Here is a 25,156-nt window from a genome sequence, read left to right as displayed (position 1 = left end):
ACTTGCCTCTTTATTGATAATGCAACTATAAGGGAGATAGGGTAGTAGGGTGTCAGTGACACAAGAAGAACCTATCTCCAATTTGGCTTCTGAACGAGGGTGGCATTCTAGGACCCATCCAGCATGAAGATGAAAAGGTGGTCCAGGTTAGCCGGTGGTGCATTTCTGAGCATTGAAGCTCTCTCATCTCTCCTACACTTGGCTCTTCTGTTCTTAAACCACACCTGCAATCAGAGGGGAAAAGGGATCGGTTTAACATACTGGACACTTAATGTCATTATAGAAAAAACCTTACATGCAACTGTACATGTCATGGAGATTTTACACGTCACACCAAGGGAAGCTATTTACTTAGGAAAGTTAACACAAGACACCCTCCCTTTAGCTCATCCTTAGTGAGCACCAGCTATGTGCCAAGTTCTGGAATAGGCTTACTGCTTTGTCTCTCTCCTCTCAATTTTAATATTCAAATGTTTTTTTTCAGGTATTGGACGCAGGTCTAGCTTATGACCTGGTCTAGCCCTGGGTCCTTGTTGTTGACCCAACACTTGGTAATAGGGTAAAAAAAGGTCTGTATCCTGACAGCAGATCCTCAGCCATCCAGTTACCTCCTCTCCCCTCCTCACTACAGAGAGAGTTTTGGGGTGTTTTGGGGTTCAACATAAGCATTGTAAATAGTGGCCCTATTGAAAGTTATATTGGCAAGAACGGTTCCTATTTGAAAGGCTTATCTGCAGCACAAAGTCAATTACTAATAGAAGGAAAAGCATTGGTTTTTTAGACAGATTTCCTTCAAGGATGTCTGAAACCTCTTGACAGTTACAAAGTAGTCTGGCAAAGAAAGGCACTAGTGTTGGGGTCCCATGGAGTTTGTGGCATGTCTAGCTGGGACACGAGAGTTGCTGAAACCATGAACACTGCCTTGAATTTAGCCTGTAATGTTAAAGAAAGTGTAGACCAACTTGAGCGAAATTAACTAAAATGCTCACCGATCTCTGGCCACCCAGGAGTTGAGGGGAAAGAGGCAGACCACTGTGGCCACTGTTAGTTCCGCATACTCCAGCCTGGCCCACTCTACAAACCTTCCTGGGATCAGGGCCAGGTCAGCTTGCTCTACTCTGGCTACAGTTCCGGGATCCTGGACTGGAAGCACTGCTGTCTGGTGGGCAGCTTATCCTAGGTAAGGATATTCAACCAGGAGTTCCCAATCCCACCACTCATACTTTTTTTTTTTTAAAGACTTTATTTATTTGACAGACAGACATCTCAAGTAGGCAGAGAGGCAGGCAGAGAGAGAGAGGAGGAAATAGGCTCTCCATGGAGCAGAGAGCCCGACGTGAGGCTCAATCCCAGGACCCTGGGATCATGACCTGAGCCAAAGGCAGAGGCTTTAACCCACTGAGCCACCCAGGTGCCCCCCACCCCTTATTAGGCAAGAAGGTGGAACACGCATTTTAGGAGGACAGTTGACAACAATGTGCATAAGGGGTCATAAAATGGTTCCTTCCTACATATCTGCCAACTATTTTTGCAAACAAACACACAAACAAAACTGTCAGACTTCACTGTCTTCTCAGTGTCCTAGTTGATGGGGTTAACATTGTATTTAAATCCTTTCAGAAGTTCCTTGCCTGAGGCCTCATGTTTGCTCTCCTACTTTAAGATTGGTGGTATTTGGGGAGGCCTGGGTGGCTCAGTCGGTTAAGTGTCTGCTTTCGGCTCAGGTGATGATCCCAGGGTCCTGGGATGGAGTCCCTCATCAGGTTCCCTCCTCAGCAAGGAGCTTGCTTCTCCCTCTGCCTACTGCTCCCCCTGCTTGTGGCTCTCTCCATCTCTCTTCGACAAATAAATAAATAAAATCTTTAAAAAAAAATTGGTGGTATTTCTGTGGCAGAAATACACAATTTCAACAAGACCAGTGTAATAGAGCTTGTTTTGGGGGGATCCAAGTGTACCAGTGGTCAGATCGCCATATACATAAAATAAAGCCCCATAGCTAGCTGTACTCTCAATGTTGGTTTCACAAAAACAGTTCTATTTGCAAGACAAAGGAGGATAACCATGTATTAAGTTTCTTGGGGGAAATTCATGCTCTAAGGTTTGGAAATTCATGGGAACACTATACAAATACATGGGAAATACATGGGAACATCAGTTTTTTCCCTGATTTGTTTCAGAATGCCATGGAGAGAGCGCACATAAACCCAAGAAGAAAAAGCTAGTTCACCAAACCTTACATTTTCCATTTCCTCTGCACATGCATAGTCAGCTGAAAAAGTCTTCCCAACCTCCTCCCAACTTTTCCAATCTGAGCCAGGCCTGGGACCCCAGTCTCTGGGATTGGGATGTCATTACTCAATGGTCAGCTTTGTGGGGCTGATTTTCAGATACTCCTACCACCAGATCAGCAACTCCTTCTCTTTTAAAAAAAAATTTTTTTAAGTTTATTTATTTATTTTTTAGTAATCTCTACACATAACGTGGGGCTCAAACCCACAACCCTGAGATCAAGAGTCACATACTTACTCCTCCAACCGAGCTAGCCAACGCCCTTCCAGCTCCTCACATGCACTCTGCAGCTAAGCCAACACTCCCATCCTCATTTCCTTTCCTTTCTGTTTTGGGCAAATACCACTTTGAAATAACTCAAATGGGTTTGGGGGTTTGTTTGATTTTTTGGTCACCTTTTTATCCCATGACCTACAAATTAGTCAACACAGCCTGAGGGAATAAAAGTATTTAAAAATAACATTATTTTTTAAAAGATAACATAATGAATCTACCCCGAAATAAGGCCCACCCAAACCCCAAACAAATTCCACAAAACTCAGCTTTTCAAAATAGTATCGCCAAAATGAAAAAAAAAAATCCTTGAAGTTTAGAAGTCCTCAAGAGAATATCTCTTACACATTTAGCAGATGCGTAACACTGAATTTGTGTCGTGTCTGTAAGGTCTATTTTGGATATATGTAAGTCTTTTCTAACCTTTTGCCCTTCTTAGGTCAATTACTATGCATTCAATATTGGTTTCTTGGCCTGTTTCTCTCATTCTTTAGACAAATTTCCAAAGCTTGCAAACTCTGCCCCCCCCCAGTCTCACACATAACGTGTATTCACATTCTAGCCACGCTTTCAGGTTGGTACATCGAAGTATTCCAGAAAATTAAAATGTAGAGCTGCCACTCTACAACACTTTACCAAACACTTAAAAACAATGGTAGGAGGCCCAGGTACTTGGACTTTGAAGCTGTCTCCCCCGATCAGTCTCAGCACCACTAAACAGACATTAGTTACTTATACAATGTGTTCTGAGGATACCTTTCTCCCTCACCCCAATGTTTATAAATTCACCCACTTAGCTAAGAGTTTATGTTTGCCTTTAATTTAGTACAAGTGAACCCTCTCATAACTGGCTCCTCTCTGCATTAATTTGAACACTTCCACAGTCAGCCTGAGCCCCAGTATGACTCCACACAGAAGTACTCTCTGAAGGGTATCTGTTTGAAGGAGTTGAACTCTATCAAATATAGACAAATACATGTATATATGCACTATAGAGACACAAAGATATACCATCTATATGTTTGCAAATTGCACACACGCACACATGTATATGTATTTAATTTTGCATAATGAATAGGAGAAGCAATTCATTTCTTCTTTTCCTTTGAGAAATCATGTTCCCTGGGGCGCCTGGGTGGCTTAGTAGGTTAAACATCTGCCTTCAGCTCAGGTCATGATCCCAGGGTCTTGGGATCGAGCCCTGCATCGGGCTCCCTGCTCACTGGGGAGCCTGCTTCTCCCTCTCCCTTTCCCTCTCCCCTTCCCTCTCCCCCTGCTTGTGTTCCCTCTCTCACTGTGTCTCTCTCTATCAAATAAATAAATAAAACCTTTTTTAAAAAAAGGAAATCATGTTCTCTCTGGTAATGGCAAATATCCATAAGCTGGAGTTCACATATCCCATTTTCTACCCACAAAGACTCCTAAAGTCAACTTACTTGCCAGTGTTAAAAAAAGATAACTGAAATGCACCAACTTGAGAATGTCTAGGACAAGAGTGTCTGAGTCTTTTTTAAAAAAAGATTTTATTTATTTATTTGCCAGACAGAGATCACAAGTAGGCTGAGAGGCAGGCAGAGAGAGAGGAAGAAGCAGGCTCCCTGGTAAGCAGAGAGCCCGATGCAGGGCTTGATCCCAGGACCCTGGCAGAGGCTTTAACCCACTGAGCCACCCAGGTGCCCCTAGAGTATCTGAGTCTTAAAGCCGGGATTAAAATGGCTGCCCCACCATCCAGGTTTACTGACCTGCACTCGGGTTTCAGTCACACCCATGTGTCTTGCAAGTTCCCGTCTGAGGAGAGAAAACCACACGTTTAGTGTTTGGAGTTGTGGATAAAATAAAATGTATGAGATACATATTATGCTTGCTTTAAAATGTGTACCCTCTCCCTCAAGACCCTCCCCAAGCAAACTTTTGTTATTTCCAGCTCCAGGCTTGCTTTATAGACGGTTTCCCCTCAAAATTTGAGGTGGCATCAAAAACTTGGACGTCAAGATAAATAATTTTAATGCACTATTTAAAAAAAATAAGAATCGATGCAAAAAATCTATGGTGAACAAATTATCACAATTTTTTTCTATTATTTTTAAAGTAGGCTCTATACCCAACATGGAGCTTGTACTCGCTACCTTGAAATCAAGAGTTGTGTGCTCTACTGGACTTAGCCACCCAGGTGCCCCTCCCTCTAAATTTTATTTATTTCCTTTTTAAATAAGCTCTATGCCCTATGTGGGGCTCAAACTCATGACCTCGAGATCAGGAGTCACACGGTCTTCCAACTGAGCCAGCCAGGCACCCCCCCCAAGACTTTATTTTACTATGTTTTAAAAATATTTTATTTATTTGACAGAGAGAGCACAAGCAGGGGGAACAGCAGGAAGAAGAAACAGACTCCCGTCTGAGCAGGAATCCTGATGTAGGACTCGATCCCAGGAACCTAAGATCATGACCCAAGCTGAAGGCAGAGGATTAACTCACTAAGCCACCCAGGAGCCCTGTCCTCAAGATTTTAAATGAAAGCATCCAACACTGCAGTTGCAGGAGACTACCTTATTCTCCTTACCCTATTCCAATAAAATCTTATTTACAAAAAACCACCAATACAGATAATAAAAGGAAAAAATGTATAAATTAGAGTACATCAAAATTTAGAACTTCTGGGGCACCTGGATGGCTCAGTGGGCTAAGTGTCTATCTTTGGCTCAGGTCATGATCCCAGGGTCCTGGGATGGAGTCCCACATCAGGCTCCGTGTTCAGCGGGGAGCCTGCTTCTCCTTCTCCCTCTGCCCCTCTCCCTGCTTATGTTTGCCCTCTCTCTCTCTCTGTCAAATAAATAAATAAAATCTTTTTAAAAAGACAAATACTGCCTAATCCCACTTGTATGAGGTGCTTAGAGTAATCAAAATCAGAGACAGAAAGTAAAATGGTGGTTACCAGGATTACCAGATTACCAGGAACAGGGGAGGGAGTGCACTCAATCAATTCCACCTGCTGAGACACCCAGGCACCTTGAGTATACAAGTCTTGATCTCGGGGCTGTGGGTTCAAGCCCCACGTTGGGTATAGAGATTACTTAAAAATAAAATCTTAAAAAAAGATGAAAATAACAAGTGTTGGGGCGCCTGGGTGGCTCAGTCAGTTTAGCATCCAACTCTTGATTTGGGCTCAGGTTATGATCTCAGGGTCCTAAGATCAAGCCCTGCATCGTGCTCCTGGTGAGTGTGGAGCCTGCTTAAGGTTCTCTGTCTCCCTCTGCCCCTCCCACTGCTTACACACACACTCTCTCTCTCACTGAAAAGAAAATAAAAAGAAAATAACAAATGCTAACAAGAATATGAAGAAATTGAAATCCTTGCGCATTGCTAGTAGGAATATAAAATGGTGCAGCCACTATAGAACACAGCAGAGCAGCTGCTCAAGAAATTAAAAACAGGATTACCATATGATCTAGCAATTCATTTCTGGGTATATACCCAAAATAATAGAAAATAGTGACGCCAACTGTTAATTGCGCACCCATGTTCATAACAGCATTACTCATGATAGCCGAAAGGTAGAAGCAACTCAAGTGCCCATTAATACATGAACAGATAAATAAAATATGGTATTTACAAACAACAGAATATTACTCAGCCCTAAAAGGGAAGAAAAGTCTGAGACATGCTACATCGTGGACAAACCCTAAGGACATCACACTAGGTGAAATACAGCAGTCATAAAATGAAAAGCACTGTATAATTCCACTTAAAGGAAGCACCTACAATAGTCAAATTCATCAAAACACAAAGTAAAAAGGTGATTGCCAGGGGCTGGGGGAGACAGGGGAATAGTGTGTTCCCTGTGTATTCTTTTAGTTTTGCAAGGTGAAAAGAGTTCTGGGGGTGCCTGGGTGGCTCAATCATTAAGTGTCTGCCTTCGGCTCAGGTCATGATCCCAGGGTCCTGGGATTAAGCCCCACATCAGTCTCCCTGCTCCACAGGAAACTTGTTTCTCCCTCTCCCACTCCCCCTGCTTGTGCTCCTTCTCTCACTATCCCTCTCTGTGAAATAAATAAATACAAATCTTTTTTTAATAAATAAATAAAAATGATTACAAAAAGAGTTTTGGAGGTTAGTTGTACAAAAATATAAATGTAATTACTACTACTGAACTGTACACTTAAAAATGGTTAAGATAATAAATTTTATCTTTATGTATATTTTACCACAATTTATTGTTTTTTAAAGTTTGTTAAATTTTTTTTTTAATATCTCAACACCCAAGTGAGGCTCAAACTCAGGACCCCAGAGATCAAGAGCTGCACCATCCTCCGATTGAGCCAGTCAGGAGTCCCTATTTTGCCACAAGTTTTTAAAGAAGATTTTATTTATTTATTTGACAAGAGCAAGAGAGGAAGAAAGAGCACTAGCAGAGGGAGCAGCAGGCAGAGGGAGAGGGAGAAGCAAACACCCGACGAAGCCGGGAGCCGGATCCTGGGTCGATCCCACGATCCCGGGATCATGACCAAAGCCGAAAGTACACACTTAACCGACGGAGCCAGCCAGGCGCCCCGAGTCTTTTTTTTTTTCTTTTCTTTTCTTTAAGTTTATTTAAGTACTCTGTACTCCCATTTTTAGTATATGTGCTGCCGAAGCGAGCACAAGTACTCTGTACCCCTAATGTGGGGCTCCTACTCACAAGCATTGGAGTCAAGAGTCGTGGGCTCTCTCAACTGAGCCAGGCAGTTGCCCTACCACAATTTAAAAAACAAAACCAGGGGTCCTGGGATCGAGCCCCACATTGGGCTCTCTGCTCAGCGGGGAGCCTACTACCCCCCCCCCCAACTTGTAATCGCTATCAAATAAATAAAATCTTTAAACCAGAAGCGCCTGGGTGGCTCAGTTAAGCATCTGCCTTCTGCTCAAGTCTGAGCCCAGGGTCCTGAGGTCCAGTTCTACATCAGATTCCCCACTCCGCGGGAAGCTTGCTTTTTCCTCTCTGCCCCTCCCCCCCACCACTCGTGTTCCCTCTCTCGCTGTCTCTCTCTGTCAAATAAGGAACCAAAATCTTTTTAAAAAATTAAAAAAGCAAAACCAAAGACCACCCACCACATTTTCCAGACTTGTTTCACGTAATTACCATATAAAAGTATTTCCCTGGATGCACTGAAGGCATTCTCCTTCCCTCAGCCCTTTACCTTTGTTTTAAGAGGGAAAGGAGGAGGCTGAGGGGTAGGGATAGGAGTAGGAAACAAAGATTTCTGGAAATAAGCCCGAGGTCCCTGGAAAGCCAGATACCTCCCGGGGCAAGCTTCTCACCTTGCGACCACATCTGGGTATTGGGTGTCCTGGAAAACGCTTTCCAGCTCCTGAACCTGCATCGCCGTGAACTTATTGCGCTGGACTCCTCGCCTGCTCCGGGGCTGCGGAGCCTCAGCAGCCGCTGCTTGTGGTAGCTCTTCGGGCTGCTGCTGCCCCAGCTCCTGGACGCCACCGCTGACCTCGTGGTTCCCTTCACCCTCACAGCTCACGATCTCTTCATGGTTGATGTTTCCTTCATTGTGGATGTCGCTTTCAAGGTTGACGTTGCCTTGAAAGTTGATGTTGCCTTCAGAGTTGAGGTCGCCTTGAAAGTTGAGATCGCCTTGAAAGTTGGGGTCGCCTAGAAAGTTGAGGTCGCCTTGAAAGTTGGGATCCCCTTGAAAGTTGAGGTCGCCTTGAAAATTGAGGTCGCCTGGAAAGTTGAGGTCGCCTTGAAAATTGAAGTCGCCTGGAAAGTTGAGGTCGCCTGGAAAGTTGAGGTCGCCTGGAAAATTGAGGTCGCCTGGAAAGTTGAGGTCGCCTGGAAAGTTGAGGTCGCCTGGAAAATTGAGGTCGCCTGGAAAGTTGAGGTCGCTTTCAAAGTTGAGATCGCCTCCGTAGTTGACGCCACCTTCGTGGTTGATGTTGCCCACAAAGCCTGGATTTCCTTCAGGAATGTGGCCTCTTTCGGCTTCTGGTGCTGCGCCCTGCACAGATTCCAATTCATACATTCCCAGCCAGTAGCTGGGGTCGTAGTAGTCACCGGGGTCATAGTAGCTGCCTCTGGGCAGAGGCTCCATGACCGCGGTGAGCTGGAAGCCCAGCGCTTCCCCAAACCCTCTGGTGGTTGAGAACAGAGCTGCAGAGTTGCTGGTCCTCTTTTGGCGCCTCCTGGGATTCTTCAGGGTTTGGGGCAGGTTCAATGCCCGCGCACCCCCCCTTAAAGGCTTGCTATTGGCTTTCCCTTTCCCGCCAATTTCGGTGGGTGGGACTTACTTAGGCACACAAGTGGTCGGGGCGTGGCCAAAATGTATGCACTATGGGAAAGATGGGTGTTGGTAGGGGGCTGGGGTGTGTGGAGAATGGGGGCTCTAATTTACAGCTCAGTTTACCAGTCCCCGACTTGACCAGAGTGTCGGCTCTGAGGAAGGGGCTGTACTGGATGATGCAAACTGATCTGGGGGCAATGGATGGGGGGGGGGGATTTGGGGGGGAAAGGGGGGGCTTCACACTACCTACGGGAATGCTGGTAGAAAAGTTTGGAAAAGTCTCGTGGTCGAACCCTCTCTCTTTGGCAGCCTGCACACACCACAGGTTAGAGGTTAAGCTAAAATGATTAACTGAGTTTGGGCAAGGACACGGAAAGCAGAGCCTGCCATGTTCCGGGGGCGCCCGGAGTGGGATCTCGGGGCGGGGTTTGTGAAGCATTCTGGGTAAGATGCGCTTCACAAGAAATCTAATATGCCCCTTGAAAAAGTTCAAGTACTCCAGATTTTTGGTGATGAATTCACATTAGAGTGCAAGTGTAGACCCCGCCCTCCCCGCCAGTGCTTAATGCACCCAAAAAACCTAGTACATTTTACTAGCTTTGGATACCACAATGCGGGGGGTGCATCTTCACTAGTGTTCCATGTCAGTCTGTGGTAGCAGGTCCCCAGCGCAAATTCTGCCGGTTCCTGGGCTGGGCTCCTCATCAACCCTGGTGATTTTCCACCTTTCCCCGCTGCTGGTCCCTCTTTCCTCGCCCCCCCCCCCGCCCGTCCTCTCCACCCCCATTCTTAAAAATATTAACCTGGGGGCGCCTAGGTCGCTCAGTGGGTTAAGCCCCTGCCTTCGGCTTAGGTCATGATCTCAGAGTCCTGGGATCGAGCTCCGCATCGGGCTCTCTACTCAGCAGGGAGCCTGCTTCCCCTTCTCTCTCTCTGCCTACTTGTGATCTCTGTCAAATAAATAAATAAAATCTTTAAAAAATATATATCAACCTGATCTCTTGCTCGGCATTTTTTTTTTTCTCCCCACCGTGTCCTTCAGTGTTATCTAACCTCCCGTCACTCATGTACCCCGGCTGAGTGTTGCTCTAACTCCATACCAATCATGCTAGTATTTACTTTAAAATTTTCAAGCTAAATTTAATTTGCTCTTTATTTTTATTTTAAAATTCAAATAGAGTCCTATCCTAAGCAAAGGTAGCTGGGAAACTGGGGCGCCTGGCTCGGGCTCTTGATTAAGTGTCCGACTCTCTCATTCTCCCTCTCCCTCTCTCTCTCTCCTTTTTTTTTTTTTTAAAGATTTTATTTATTTGTTAGAAAGAGAGCGAGCGCGCACACAAATCAGGGCAGCAGCAGGCAGAGGGCAGGCAGAGGGAGAAGAAGACTCCCGGCAGAGCAGGCAGCCCCATGCGAGACTGGATCCCAGGACTCTGGGATCATGACTGGAGCAGAGGGCAAACGCTTCACCGATTGAGTCACCCACCCGTCCCTAAGTGTCCAACTCTTGATCTCAGCTCAGGTCTTGATCTCAGAGCCGTGAGTTTAAGCCCCGTGTTGAGCTCTATGCTGAGCATGGAGCCTACTTTAAAAATAAAAATAAAAATAAAAATAAAAAAGATGTAGCCAGGAATCATGGTCTGATGTGACAGGCTTCTGAGAGCAAAAGCTCTGGTGCCAGACCATAGAGTTCTACATCCTGGTTTTGCTCACCACCTGCTATCTGGCTAATTTGGGGAGCTGCTTATTCTTACTTTGCTTTGGTTTAATCGTCTTAAAAATGGGTATAACAATTGTAACTACCGATTGTAATGGGTTACGGTGAGGATTCCTCAAGGTGACAATAACAAAACTTCACAAATGACCATTCACTGAGTGGCCTCACATTTCTACTTCAGCCCTTTTCATCTCTTTTTTTCCATATGAGCCCAAGAGGGGAGAGAAAGAGAGAGATTGAGATCGTGCCATGTGTGGGATGAAAAGAGGACATTTTCTTGTGAAAATAATACCTGTATCATGTCTTTTTGCACATGTATGTGCTTCAGTCCATAAGCCTAAGCTGGCTGCTTCATGTTCATGTTCATTTCACTCAACAGATAGATTCTCTTTCTAGACTTAATGCATTTTCTTCCTAGAATCCAGAAAATAATAATGCAATAATAGTTGCTGTGTATTAAATGCCTATTCTAGGCCCAACAGAGAAATAAGCACTATAAAAGTTACAGTCACCGGCACGACAGTGTCTAATTTACATTTTTACTATGAGATTGTTCTGGCTTCCTGGGGTAGAATGGTCAGAGGAGGGAAAATGGGAAAGCAAGGAGACAGAAAAGTAATGCAACATTGCACTTTCAGATAAGAGTGGTGAGGTTTAAGGCCTGCGGGAAAAGTGAAAATTTTGGGGAATGTGTTTTTGAAGTGGAGTTAAGAGAATTTGCTGATGGATCGGATGTTTGGAGTAGAATAGACTACAGGCATTAATTCACAGAACCCTCCTGAAAGCCTAAGGATGCAAGCACTGTTATCATGCCCATTTTTCAGGTGAGGAAGTTGAGACACAAGTTCACGTTACTGGTTCAGGACACACAATGGGTCAGACTTTGGACCCACACACTCTTTTTTATTAAAGATTTTATTTATTCATTTGAGAGAGAGAGACAAAGAAAGCGCAAGCAGGGAGGGCAGAGGGAGAGGAAGAGGCAGATTCCCCCACGAGCTGGGAGCCTGACGTGGAGCTGGATCCAGGACCTGGAGATCATAATCCGAGCTGAAGGCAGATACTCAACAATCTGATCCACCCAGACACCCCCGAGCCCACACATGTTAACTGCCTCTTCCTCATTTTTAAAATTTAAATTCAATTTGATTAAACTATACTGTATTATTAGTTTCAGAGGTATTTAGTGATTTATTAGTTGCATATCACACCCAGAGCTCATTACTTCAAGTGCCCTCTTTCATGCCCATCACCGTTACCCCATCTCTCTACTCACCTCTCCTCCAGCAACACTGTTCGTTTCCTAGAGTTAAGAGTCTTGCTTCTTCCCCATTATTAGTGTCCTTTTCCAGTTCCCCACCATGTACCCCTTTCCCTATTTCATTTTTTTCTTACGCTATTTCATTATCTTTTTTCTCCTTTCTCTCTCTTCCTTGACTGAGGATAAAACTCAACGATCTCAGTTACCTCAATGAGTGTCAGTTACTTAAAGATGCAAGTGACCAAGTCCTGTCCTGTGGACCCTAGATGCTGGGAACGGCTAAGGGTCTCTCCGTGTTCAAAATCACCATGAAGACCATGGTCTCCAGTACTGTCCCTGTTGTGAGGCCACAACTCAGTGGGTCTATATCTCTGCCTAATGTGCCAAGAACACAAAATGAAACAAAACAAGGGGCCCCTGGGTGACTCAGTTGGTTAAGCGTCTGCGTTCTGCCCAGGTCATGGTCCCGGAGTCCCAGAAATGAGCCCTGCATCAGACTCCCTGCTCAACAGAGAGCCTGCTTCTCCCTCTCCCTCTGCTCCTGCTCTCTCTTTCGCTCTCAAATAAATACATAAAATCTTTTTTTCCCAAAGATTTTATGTATTTATTTGACAGAGAGATACAGCGAGAGAGGGAACACAAGCAAGGGCAGCGGAAGAGGGAGAAGCAGGTTTCCTGCTGAGCAGGGAGCCAGATGCAGGGCTTGATCCCAGGACGTCTGGACCATGACCTGAGCCCAAGGCAGGCGCTTAATGACTGAGCCACCCAGGTACCTCAAATAAGTAAAATCTTTTAAAATTTTGATAATTTGTTCATGATAATTAATTTTGATTTTTTTTAATTGTGCAAAAGGTATAATTTATCAGGAAACTTGAGGTTTTGATGCCCCTTAAATTTATTTTTTCAAAAGATTTTATTTATTTATTTGAGAGAAAGAGAGAGAGACAGAGAGAGACAGAGAGCACAAGCAGGCAGAGAGGCAGGGAGAGGCAGAGAGAGAAGCAGGCTCCCCACAGAGCAAGGATCCTGATGCTGGACTCGATCCCAGGATCTTGGGATCATGACCTGAGCCGAAGGCAGCGGCTTAACCGACTGAGCCACACAGGTGTCCAGCCCCTTAAATTTAGTGTGGAGGAAAAAACATCTCTACGGCAAGGCCTCAATCTGAGTATTACCTAGCAATGTACTGTGGGAGAGTGTGATGCAAGAGGAATTGATTGATTGATTTGATTTGATTTAAAAAAAATAAACTATACCCCCCAATGTGGGGCTCAAGCTCATGAACCCCAAGATCAAGAGTCACATGCTCTACCGACTGAGTCAGCCAGACACCCCTGGAGTATGTATTAATTAATTCATTCATTTATTTTAGAGAAAGAGAGAGCAAGAGGAGGGCCAGAAGGGAAGACTTTCAAGCAGAATCCATCCTGACCCTGACCCTGACCCAGGCCTTGATGTCAGGACTGGGGGACCATGACCTGAGTTGAAATCAGGAGTGTGCCACGCAGATGCCCTGTCCCCTCCCAGGGATAGGTATTTAAAAGCACACAGGAATTGAAGGTGATGTATTTAATTTCCTCTACAGCTCCCAATGCAGAATATCTGTGGTTTGAGCCCCTCAGAAAAGAGCTTGCGGAGATGCACGCATGTGACTGAAGGCAGCACCCAGTATATCTGGGAAAAAAAACTATTTGGTGAGAAATAATTAGCCATGTTTGGAGAATAATTTTTTTTAAGATTTTATTTTTAAGGGGCGCCTGGGTGGCTCAGTGAGTTAAGATCTGACTTGATTTCGGCTCAGGTCACAGGTCACTAGGTCATGAGATCAAGCTTGAATCAGACTCCTCAGCAAGAAGTCTGCAGACATTCTCTGCCTCTACCCTGACTTGTGTGTGTACTCTCTCTCTTTCTCTCAAATAAATAAATGAAATCTTTTTTTTAAATTTTCTTTTTCTTTTTTTTTAAAGATTTTATTTATTTATTTGACAGAGAGATAGAGATCACAAGTAGGCAGAGAGGCAGGCAGAGAGAGAGGGAGAAACAGGCTCCCCGCCAAACAGAGAGCCCAATGTGGGGCTCAATCCCAGGACCCTGAGATCATGACCGAAGCAGAAGGCAGATGCTTAAACCACTGAGCCACCCAGGTGCCTCAGATGAAATCTATTAAAAAAAAAAAAAAAGATTTTAGGGATGCCTGGATGGCTCAGTCAGTTAAAGTGTCTGCCTTTGGCTCAGGTCATGATCCCAGTGTCCTGGGATCAAGTCCTGCATCAGGCTCCCTGCTCAGGGGAATCTGCTTCTCCTTCTGCTTACCGCTCCGCCTGCTTATGCTCATTCTTCCTCTTTCTCTCTCTGCCAAATAAATAAAATAAAATCTTTTTAAAAATGAAGAATAAAAAGAGATTTTATTTTTTTTCAAAGATTTTATTTATTTATTTGACAGAGAGATCACAAGTAGGCAGAGAGGCAGGCAGAGAGAGAGAGGGAAGCAGGCTCCCCGCTGAGCAGAGAGCCCGATGCGGGACTCAATCCCAGGACCCCGAGACCATGACCCGAGCCAAAGGCAGCGGCTTAACCCACTGAGCCACCCAGGCACCCCAGGAGATTTTATTATTAAGTGTTCTCTGTAGCCATTGCGGGGCTCCAACCCACAATCCTGAGATAAAGAGCTGCCATGCGGCACTGACTGAGCCAGCCAGGCGCTCCTGGAAAAAAAGTTTTGAACTTTGGGTTCACATATCCCATTTGATAATGGACCCTAACATGAGTGGAAAATGAGATATGAGAACCCCAGTTTATGGGAATTTAATATTACCAGGGCGAATAAGATTTCCTCAAAACAAAAAAAACAAAAACAATGAAACTACTTCTTCTAATCTCTGTATAAAATTGTATACATATATTTAATAAATAAATTTATTAAAAGTAAAATAAATATAAATTTATAAATAAATAAAATTAAATTATTTATGTAAGTATTTAAATTTTTCTATGATATGGATAACATATTAGTAATGTATAAATGTTATATTTATATATAAGTATATATTTTCATATGTATATGTATGTGTATCTATATTAGGGAGGACTTGTGTGTGGAGACTCTCTAGAAGAGGGGGATAATAGCGAAGTATCTGCCATAGAATTGATTAGAAAAGAAACGACATAACATACAGAAGTACCTGGCCCAATGTCTAGCCACAGAAGAAGTCCTCAGAAATGTTCCGTACTGGGGCACCTGGGTGGCTCAGTGGGTTAAAGAAGCCTCTGCCTTCAGCTCGGGTCATAATTCCAGGGTTCTGGGATTGAGCCCTGCATCGGCCTTTCTGCTCAGCAGGGAGCCTGCTCCCCCCTCCCCTCTGCCTGCCTCTCTGCCTACTTGTGATCTCTGTCTGTCAAATAAATAAATAAAATCTTCAAAAAAAAAAAAAGAAAGAAAAGAAATGTTCTTTACTGGAGTGCCTGGCTGGCTCAGTCCATCAAGCAGCCGACTCTTGGTTTTCTGCTCAGGTCATGATCTCAGGGTCCTGGGATCGAGCCCTAAATTGGGCTCTGCGCTTGCTGAGGAGTCTGCTTGAGATTCTCTCCCTCAGCTCTTCCCCCCAATCCTCCCTGCTGAGTAGAGAGCCCGATGTGGGGCTTGATCCCAGGACCCTGAGATCACGACCTGAGCCGAAGGCAGAGGCTTTAACGCACAGAGCCACCCAGGTGCCCCTCAAATAAATCTTTAAAAAATGTTCACTACTATTATTGCATAGTATATCCTATCACCACAGTATAACCTGTGGTATATGTGGCATAACGCAAAGAGGCATGATTAGAATTGCACACTGAAATATCTCCAGATGAAACTATGTGATGTCTTGATTCGCATCAAAATAATCCAGGAGTTTATGCAAGTATGTTGAATTGGTTAGGTATGGATGAAACAAGGCTGGTAAGAATAGTTGTTGAAACTGAGAGATGACTACATAAGATGGTGATTCTCTCTGCTTTTGTGTATGTCTGACATTTCACGTAATACAAAATATGTCTTGGGTTTTTTTGTTTTTGTTTTTGTTTTTGTTTTTTTTAAAGCGAATGTTGGGCCAAGACTGCCGATTTTCCAGATTTTTCAAGACTGGTCCCGAATCCAAATATTTATATGAAAACTTCCATTCTTTAAATGTTGACAACTGGGGGCGCCTGGGTGGCTCTGTGGGTTAAGCCTCTGCCTTTGGCTCAGGCCATGATCTCAGGGTCCTGGGATCGGGCCCCGCATTGGGCTCTCTGCTCAGCGGGGAGTCTGCTTTTCCCCCACCTCTCTGCCTACCTCTCTGCCTACTCATGATCCCGCTCTCAGTTAAATAAATAAATAAAATCTTTTAAAAAAAATGCTGACGACTAACTGAAATACCTTTAAAAAATTTTTTTTTAAAAGATTTTATTTACTTGAGACAGGGAGAGAGAGAGATCACAAGTAGGCAGAGAGGCAGGCAGAGAAAGAGGGGGAAGCAGGCCTCCCGCCGAGCAGAGAGCCCGACGAGGGGCTCGATCCCAGGACCCTGAGATCACGACCTGAGCCGAAGGCAGAGGCTTTAACCCACTGAGCCACTCAGGCACCCCTAAAAAATATTTTATTTACTTATTTGACAAAGAGATAGCGCCAGAGAGCACAGGTGGGGAGAATGGAAAAGGGAAAAGGGAGAAGGAGAAGCAGGCTCCCCGCTGAGCAGGGAGTCTCATGTGGGGCTTGATCCCAGGACCCTGGGATCATGACCCAGCCGAAGGCAGACACTTAACTGACTGGTAGCCACCCAGCCGCCCCTAACTGAAATCTGTTTTCTCGAAAAGCGTGCTGACCATCCAAAAAAGCTCTGCAGGATAGATGCCGGCAGCAGCTGCCAATTTGCAACCTTTGCATGAGAAGCTAACATTAAACAATTTCATTCTCTGGAGCAGAAGAATGTCACTGAAAGCACTGAAAAGTAAGAAAGTAAGAAAGAACAAACTCTTCAATTCGCCGTCCTAGGATGCCGTTGTTCTACCCTCTTCTGTTTCTAAGTCCTGCTCTCATATAAGCTTTGTTCTCTCTTCTCTGTCCCTGGCTGTGAGTATCTTTAACTTCATTCTTCACTCTGCTTATCTAGTTCTGATCTCAAATTTCTGACCCCTGAGGACCAAGACATCTGAGTGTCCAGGACAGGAGGTCCTACGTAGTAAATCAGACCTCACATGACCTGATCATACTTGCTGGAACATTCTGTAGCTATTCTTAAGGATAAGGGGGTATCTTTGGGAGAGTCTTAAGAAATATTATGCCTCGGGGTGCCTGGGTGACTCAGTTGGTTAAACGTCTGCCTTCGGCTTGGGTCACAATCCCATCATCCTGGAATCGAGCCCTGCTTTGGGCTCCCTGTTCCTCAGAGAGCCTGCTTCTCCCTCTGCCTCTGCCTGCTGCTCTGCCTGCTTGTGCGCTCTCTCTATCTCTCTGTCAAATAAAAAAATAAAATCTTTAAAAAAAAAGAAATATTATGCCTTAGAGACAAGGTAACAGACTGAGAAGTTCAGAGTACTCTGGAGAAGAAAAAAAGGGTGATTTTGTGAAACTAGTATCTCTTGTGGTGAAGAAACAACTTCCTGAAGTTCAGCAGTTCTTTCGATCTCCTATGTTTCTTTTTCTTCTATTAAATGAAGTAAAATTTGGGGTGCCGGAGTGGCTCAGTCGGTTAAGCGTCTGCCTCAGGCTCAGGTCATGATCCCAGGGTCCTGGGATCGAGCCCCATGTCGCCCTCCCTGCTAGGCAGGAAGCCTGCTTCTCCCTCTCCCACTCCCCCTGCTCGTGTTCCCTCTCTCACTGTGACTCTCTCTGTCCAATAAATACACTTAATCTTAGCCAAAAGGCCGAGAAGCGTTTGTCAAATAAATAAATATATAGTTTTTTAAAATTTAAAAATAAAACAAAATAAAATGAAGTATAATTTGAATTTAATACTTTTTAAAAAGCATATGTAGTATGATTCCAGTCTTATTAGATTCTCTCTCTACATACGTGCATCCATTCACCCTTTCTTCTTCATCCTTGTGTGCCTAGGGATATCCTTGAGAATATCAAACAATATTGAATATCACCAATACCAGCCCTGATTATTTTTTTTCTTCCTGAGATGTGAGTAGATTTGTTCTTTCTGCTTTGGACGTCTATGAATTCCTTGAATTTTCATAATGTCAGTTATCACTTATGATCAAAAGTATTATATAAAAGAACAGAAGAAAAGAAATTCAAAAATTTTTAAATGCATCAATATTTTCATCTTCTTGATTTTTTAACAAAAGATTTTATTTATTTGTTTGACAGAGAGAGAGAGAGATCACAAGTAGACAGAGAGGCAGGCAGAGAGAGAGAGAGGAGGAAGCAATCTCCCTGCAGAGCAGAGAGCCTGATACGGGCCTCCATCCCAGGACCCTGAGACCATGACCTGAGCTGAAGGCAGAGGCTTTAACCCACTGAGCCACCCAGGTGCTCCTAAAGATTTTATTTATTTATTTATTTATTTGACAGAGAGAGAGATAGTGAGAGATAGACAGCACAAGTACCAGAGCAGCAGAGGGAGAGGGAGAAGCAAGCGCTCTGCTGAGCAGGGAGCCAGATATGGGGCTTGGTCCCAGGACCCCGGGTTCAGGACCTATGCTAAAGGCAGACGCTTAACAGTGGAGCCACCCAGGCACCCCTTAATCTTCTTGATTTTCAAGATTGGGAAATAAACTTGGATTGGCAGATAAAGCATAAAACTTTCCCTTATATATGAATTTCAAACAAATGACAAATAATGTTTTCATATAAGTATTTCCCAAATGTTGCATGGAACATTCTTATTGAAAAATATATTTTTGTTTATCCATAATTAAAATGTAATTCAAAATCTTAAAAAAAGAGGGGGTGCCTGGGTGGCTCAGTCAGTTAAGCGGCTGCCTTTGGCTCAGGTCATGATCCCAGGATCCTGGGATTGAACCCCATGTCAGATTCCCAGCTCAGTGGAGAGTCTGCTTCTCCCTTTCCCTCTGCCTCTCCCCCTGCTCATTCTTCCTCTGTCTCTCAAATAAATAAATAAAATATATTTTTGGGGATCTCTCTCTGTCAAGTAAATAAATAAAATATTTTTTAAAAATGTACTCTGACTTGACCATTCCTTTTTTTATAAGTTTTTGTTTGTTTGTTTTAGAGAGAGCGCTAGCGGGATAGGAGCAGAGGAGGAGGAAGAGGAAGAGGAAAAGTCTCTCAAGCCGACTGTTCTGAGCCAGCGCCCAGCCTGATGCAGGAGCTCAACCTCACCAGGACCCTGAGATCATGACCTAAGCCAAAACCAAGTGTCCCACACTTAAGGAACTGATTCCCCCAGCGGCCCAGAGCCATTTTTATATGCACACACACATATATGCAGATGTACATATACAGTACACACCCTATGTTATATAATATGTGATACACACACACACACACACACACACACACACACCCTAATGCAAGCTGAATTGACTATTGTCCAAAGGGGAAATGACTGTGTCTGTGAAATGTCTTGCGGCCCATCGCCCTTACCTTCAGTCATTTCAGGCACCTGGCTGAGAAAAGACCCAGTCTCCTGTTCAACTTAGACTCCAAGAGGGTCCTGAGGTAACGGAAGGGTGCAGGGAACGTGTTGCCTCCGTGTCTCATTTCCCTAGATGCACACAGCTGGTCCCGTCTCGAGCAGGAGCCCACTCTAGGCATGGGAAGGTCTTTGTTGACTTCCCTGGCAATAGTTTCAAGTCTCTGCTTTGGCCAGATGCGTGGCGTTGCATCCTGGAAGCCAAGGAACGGCTGGCAGTAACAAGGGCTCCAGAGGGAAGCGTGGCACTAAGAGTCCTGAGCACAGCAAATCTGCCTTCTTGCCTTCGGTCTGGGAACTGGAACGGCCTGAGCCATCAGCGGAGTGGCCTCGATCAAGGATCCCCAAACCAGTCCTACTGATCCCGCAGCCAACTTCTGCTTTCTGTGCCATGGGGCACGCCCTTCCCTTCTGTCGTGGCCGCTCCCCGCGCAGAGCCCTGGCCTCCTGGGCTAGGAGAGGGAGGAAGTGAGTAAGAAGGATGCGCCTTCCCCTTGAGAAGCCTGCCTGGTTTCAGCGTCCCCTTCATAGTTCATCCAGATCGGGAATGATCCCATTTAAGAGTTTTCTGCCTTCTTTGCACCCATTTTCATCCTTATCTTCCATCCATCTGCGTCAAGCCCTTATAAATCCTACTCCTTTACATCCTCACTCTTACTCTGGTCCCTTCGTAAGGCGACCTGGTCTCCCACTCAACCTTCCACCTCCCAACTTGGAGAGGACATGGCCAAGCACCTCCTGCCCTCTGGAATTTACTTGTTTTAATTTAATTTTACTTTATCTTTTTTCCCAGCCAGATCAGGTGATCCAGCCCTGGCTATCAGTGGGGTGACAGATGTCACAGCCAGATCTCCCTCCCATCAGGAATTTACTCATTTTATATTCTCTTTCCAGAACACATTTTTTTCCGCCACTAAATTAAGCTCATGGAAGGAAGGAACCCTATTTTTTCTAAAGTTTTTTTATTTCAATTCCAGTGTAGTTAACATACAGTGTTACATTAGTTTTAGGTGTATGATGTAGTGATTCAACAATTCTGTACATTTCTCGGTGTTTATCATGCTAAGTGTGCTCTAGGAGCCCTGCTTTTTTTTTTTTTTTTTTTTTTTTTAGATTTTATTTATTTATTTGACACAGAGAGAGAGATCACAAGTAAGCAGAGGCAGGCGGGGGGGAGGGTAGCAGGCTTCCTGCTGAGCAGACAGCCTGATGCGCAGCTCGATCCCAGGACCCTGAGATCATGACCGGAGCTGAAGGCAGACTAGGAGCCCAGCTTTATTCATCAAAGAATTCTGAGTGCCGGACACTAAGTAGGCAATCAACCACCGCTTCCACCACTTCCTGGGTGCTGAACAGACATCTCCCATTTGAAATAATAACACGATTTATAAATGCAAATTCTTTGTTGGAAATTGGGGAGGGTGGAGAATAAGGGTTAAGGTGCAGAGGAGAACCAAAAGGCCTTCCTAAGTGCTCTAGAAGCCTAGCTATTGTTCCTAAATGATGGTTAGTTATTGTTCCTCTTATTATTGTAGATATTCCTTTAAATGTCCTCACGTGGAGTTATTTATCACCTCTATCATTTTCTTCCTCTATTTCTGTGTCATTTTATCTGAATTCTTTCAGCTTTAAGGCGGTGTAACAAATAAAAATTGCAAATATTTAAGGTGTACAACTTGGTATTTTAATATGTGTATACACTGTGAAATGATTGCCCAAATCAAGGTGATTAACACACCTACCTATCACCTCACTAGTTTGCTTTTTATTTCTGGTAAGAACAATTAAGATCCACTCTCTTAGCAAATTTCAAATATCAAGCTGTTATTGTTAACCTAATCACCATGGTGTACAAACTCCAGAACATATTAATCTTGCATATATGAAATTCTGTCCTCTTCCTCCAGCATCTCCCTGTTTCCCCTAAACCCCAGGTCCTGAAAACCACCCTTCTGCTCTCTGCTTCTATGAGTTGAATTCTTTTAGATTCCATATGTAAGTGAGATCATGCACTATTTGTGTTTTCTGTGTCTGGCTTATTTCTTTCAACATAATGTCCTCCAGGATCACCCAAGTTTTTGTAAACAGCATTTTCTAATTTTTTAAGGCCAAAAGATATTCCATTACGTTTAAATATATTTAATTTAAATATTAAATAAACATATTTTTGTTATATAAATGTTTATGTATACAATTATACATAATATAGAACAAAACTATATTATATATAAATATGTTTTTCTATATAATATATAATAAATAATAATTAATGCTATATACAAATATATATTATTATATAAATATACTTAATATTTAAACACAAGCTTTACATTTAAATCTATTTCACCACATGGAGCCATGAACAGTGGTGATTTTACAAGTTTCCTGGTCCTAATGGTCTAGTATATCAGACACAATTTAAAGAAAAATCATGGAATTTTACCCTTAACACCGGATTACAGGAGAGGAACCTGCTGTCCCAGGCTTCAGGCTGGGGGTCAGTATGGAAAATGATACAGCTTCCTGGAACAACCTGAAGAGTCCACGGTTTGCTGAGATGGGGCAGAGAACACAAAATCCGTGCCGTTTTATTACGACTTGTAACCATCAGCAGTGACAGTTAACTTGGGGCTACCTCTGACTTCCTCCTCCCCTCCTAAGGCTAGAATTCTATATGCAAATGACTCAAGAGTTCTCCCATATTTTATCAGTATGGACACAATAAAGCTTAGGTTCTAATATTTTTTTTAAAAGATTTTATTAATTTATGTGACAGTGAGAGAGAGCAAGCTAGCACAAGCAGGGGGAGCACTAGAGGGAGGAGAAGCAGGCTCCCTGATGAGCAGGGAGACTGACCGGGGGCTCGTACTCAGTGTGGAGTCTGCTTGAAATGTGCTGCCTCTCCCACTCTATTTGCACCTGCCCCGACTCATGCTCATTCACACGTAGACTCTCTCTAAAATAAATTAAAAAATAAAAAATAAAACAATTTCAGTTTAACACCTGGATCTTCTGCCATCTATTTCACATAGAGCCTGACATTCTGTTAAATGAATGCACTCTATATAGTTTCAAAACTCCCTGTAACCTTAGGTAAAAAGACAATAAATCTTCATTCTAAGCAAGAAACAAGAAAGCTGGCCACCATCCTGATTCAGATGGGCTGTGAAAAGATAAGGAAAGAGAGCTCACGGTCTTGAGGTAGCTGTTGAAGAGTAGCAACCAAATTCAAGGTCAGAGATTGAGGTCCATTAGCCTCACCCTGTTTCTTCTCACCATACCTTCCCCTGAGAACCAGGAAAAGAGCTTAACCCACGGGCAATAGACAAATTACATACACACACACACACACACACACACACGTGTGTGTACACGTGTGTGTGTGTATTTTTTAAGATTTATTTACTTTAGAGAGAGAGAGGAAGACAGCATATAAGCAGGGGGAGGGACAGGGGGAGAGAGAGAGAGAATTCCAAGCAGACTCCCCTGAGTTCAGAGCCTGACGTGGAGCTTGATCCCAAGACCCTGAGAACATCACCTGAGCTGAAACCAAGAGTTGGTCGCTCAACCGACTGAGTCCCCGCAGATGCCCCGACAAATGATATTTTGAATAACTCTTAATACTTATTTGGCATTCTAGGGTCCTTTGCACAAGATTGAGTATTCCACATTGTTTATTACCCCCAACACAGTTGGATGGTGTTCCACATGTAACATGAATGGACAGTAATAAGAGCCACAGCTTTCCGAAGGCTCATTGTGAACCACTACCTCGCCAAGCAACATGCACGAATCACCCTGAACCTCTTCTGCAGACGAAGAAACTAGCACAGACAGAGATTGAATAGCATGCCCAAGATCACACAACTCACAAGGGGCCATAATGAAACTCATTGACTTAAATATTCAATTCACGTCAATAAATTTTTGAATTTGAGAGAAAAACGTACTGTACATGTTTTCACATTTCTCGTCAATGGAAAAGATGGAAATAAAAAAAATAAGCTGTGTGTTCATTCTCAGTTCATCATTACATTTTTAAAAAATTTATTTACTTGAAAGAGATAGAGAGAGCACAAGTAGGCAGAGCAGCAGGCAGAGGGAGGGGAAGAAGCAGGCTCCCCGCTGAGCAGGGAGCTCAATGTAGGGCTCGATCCCAGGACCTGAGATCATGACCTGAGCCAAAGGCAGACGCTTAAATGACTGAGCCACCCAGGTGTCCCCATCATAAGATTTCATTAGCCAAAATAACCCCATACTGTGGACATTCTGCTGAATTAAGGATTCACATTAATGTATGTTTATGCAATATTTCTGGATTCAGATTAAGCAGATTAAATCATTAGGTACAAGCCAGGTATTTCTCATTTCTTCTTGTACTTGAACCACTTAGAAGGATTCGCTTTTCTGTGCCTTAATTACCTTTTCTGTTATTCATTCATTCATTCATTCACTTATTCTCTACCTTATGATTTAAGGCAATGTATATAAGATGCATACAATACAATGAGGAAAGAAAAGGAAAAGTTGTTTTTAAAAAAGGGGATTAAAAAAAAGGTGGATTAAGCTGTTATGTTTCAAAGAAAACACAATGTCCCTTTCCCTACATGAATGATAAGTGGTGTATGAACACACCGTATTACAGAAATACAGAACTCTCACACCTTATTTATTATTTATTTCTAAGATTTCATTTATTCATTTGAGAGAGAGCACATGCACACAAGCAGGGGGAGGGGCAGAAGGGGGAGGAAGAGACAGACTCTCCACTGTGCGTGTAGCCAGAGACGGCTCAGTCCCAGGACCCCAAGATCATGACCTGAGCTGAAGGCAGATGCTTCAACAACTGGGCCACCGGGTGCCCCTTAAGTTCTAAAATCAACAACTATAAAAAGTTATTGTTGAGGCAATTAGGGAAGTCAAGATGTAGCTGCCGGGGGGCTGATTTCGACAGATGATTTTTGCTATTTTGGTGCTCGGATGACACTGTGGTTATGTCGGTGAAATGGCTCTCTTTTGTGGAAATGCCACACACATAAAGATGTAGAAATGAAAAGACATATTGTCTTGAGTTTCTTTCATTTCTAAAAAGATTTAAAAAAACATTTTTTTTAAGTAACCTCTACACCCAACAGGGGGCTCAAACTCACAACACTGAGATCAAGAGTCACAGGCTCTGCCGACTGAGCCTACCAGGCAACCCAGCCTTGAGTTTCCTTTAAATTTTCACAGCCCTGGGGTGCCTGGGTGGCTCAGTTGGTTAAGCATCTGCCTTCAGTCAAGTCATGATTCCAGGGTCGTGGGATCAAGCACCATATTGTCATCAGGATCTCTGCTCAGCAGGAAGTCTGCTTTTCCCTAACTGGCTCCCCACTGCTTGACCGCCTGCCCAGTCTTTCTCTGTCAAATAATTTTTTAAAAAATCTTAAAAAAAAATCACAGCTAGAAGAGAAGAATGGATAGAAGAGAGATAAAAGGAAAGAATGGAGAGAGGGAAGGAGGGAGGCAGAAAAGGAGGGAGGAAAGAGAAGAGGAGAAGGAAGGAGAGAGACAAGGCAGCCATCTTGCCATACGTCATTCTGACTTCATAAGAAGACCGTGGGAGGATTCTCATTATTCCAGTGGCAGTGGTAGTGACAGGGATCGTTGCCCTATTTCCCATTGGGGAAATGGAGGCAAGGGGACAGTCAGCCTTGCCATGCAGTGAGCAGAGAGAGAACAGGAAAGA

The 25,156-nt window shown here is 43.8% G+C and overlaps 1 protein-coding gene across 8 annotated transcripts in view; it reads right to left on the bottom strand.

Moving 5' to 3' along the window:
* The window catches only part of RHOXF1 (Rhox homeobox family member 1), a 29,624-nt gene continuing 4,468 nt past the window's right edge, over nt 1-25,156 (bottom strand). For 4 of the 8 annotated variants that reach the window (XR_006603019.1, XR_006603020.1, XR_006603014.1 and 1 more), the window contains 4 exons: nt 21,872-22,384; nt 19,380-19,880; nt 4,305-4,350; nt 151-224 (listed from right to left, as the gene is read on the bottom strand). Coding sequence is in view for 1 of the 8 variants with exons in the window: in XM_045068250.1 (XP_044924185.1) it covers nt 108-224; nt 4,305-4,350; nt 7,858-8,639 (945 nt within the window). In the remaining 7 variants the exon portion in view is untranslated. Of the gene's footprint in view, nt 225-4,304; nt 4,351-7,857; nt 9,002-19,379; nt 19,881-21,871; nt 22,385-25,156 lie in introns of those variants that run through there. The other 4 variants (XR_006603016.1, XR_006603015.1, XM_045068250.1 and 1 more) reach the window with 3 other exon arrangements.

This window comes from Mustela putorius, unplaced genomic scaffold (assembly GCF_011764305.1).
Source record: "Mustela putorius furo isolate JIRA1106 unplaced genomic scaffold, ASM1176430v1.1 tig00003901_pilon_pilon_pilon, whole genome shotgun sequence".
Taxonomy (NCBI): Eukaryota; Metazoa; Chordata; class Mammalia; order Carnivora; family Mustelidae; genus Mustela; species Mustela putorius.
The sequence above is the reverse complement of the archived record's forward strand: the minus strand, read 5'-3'. Positions and strand labels throughout refer to the sequence as shown.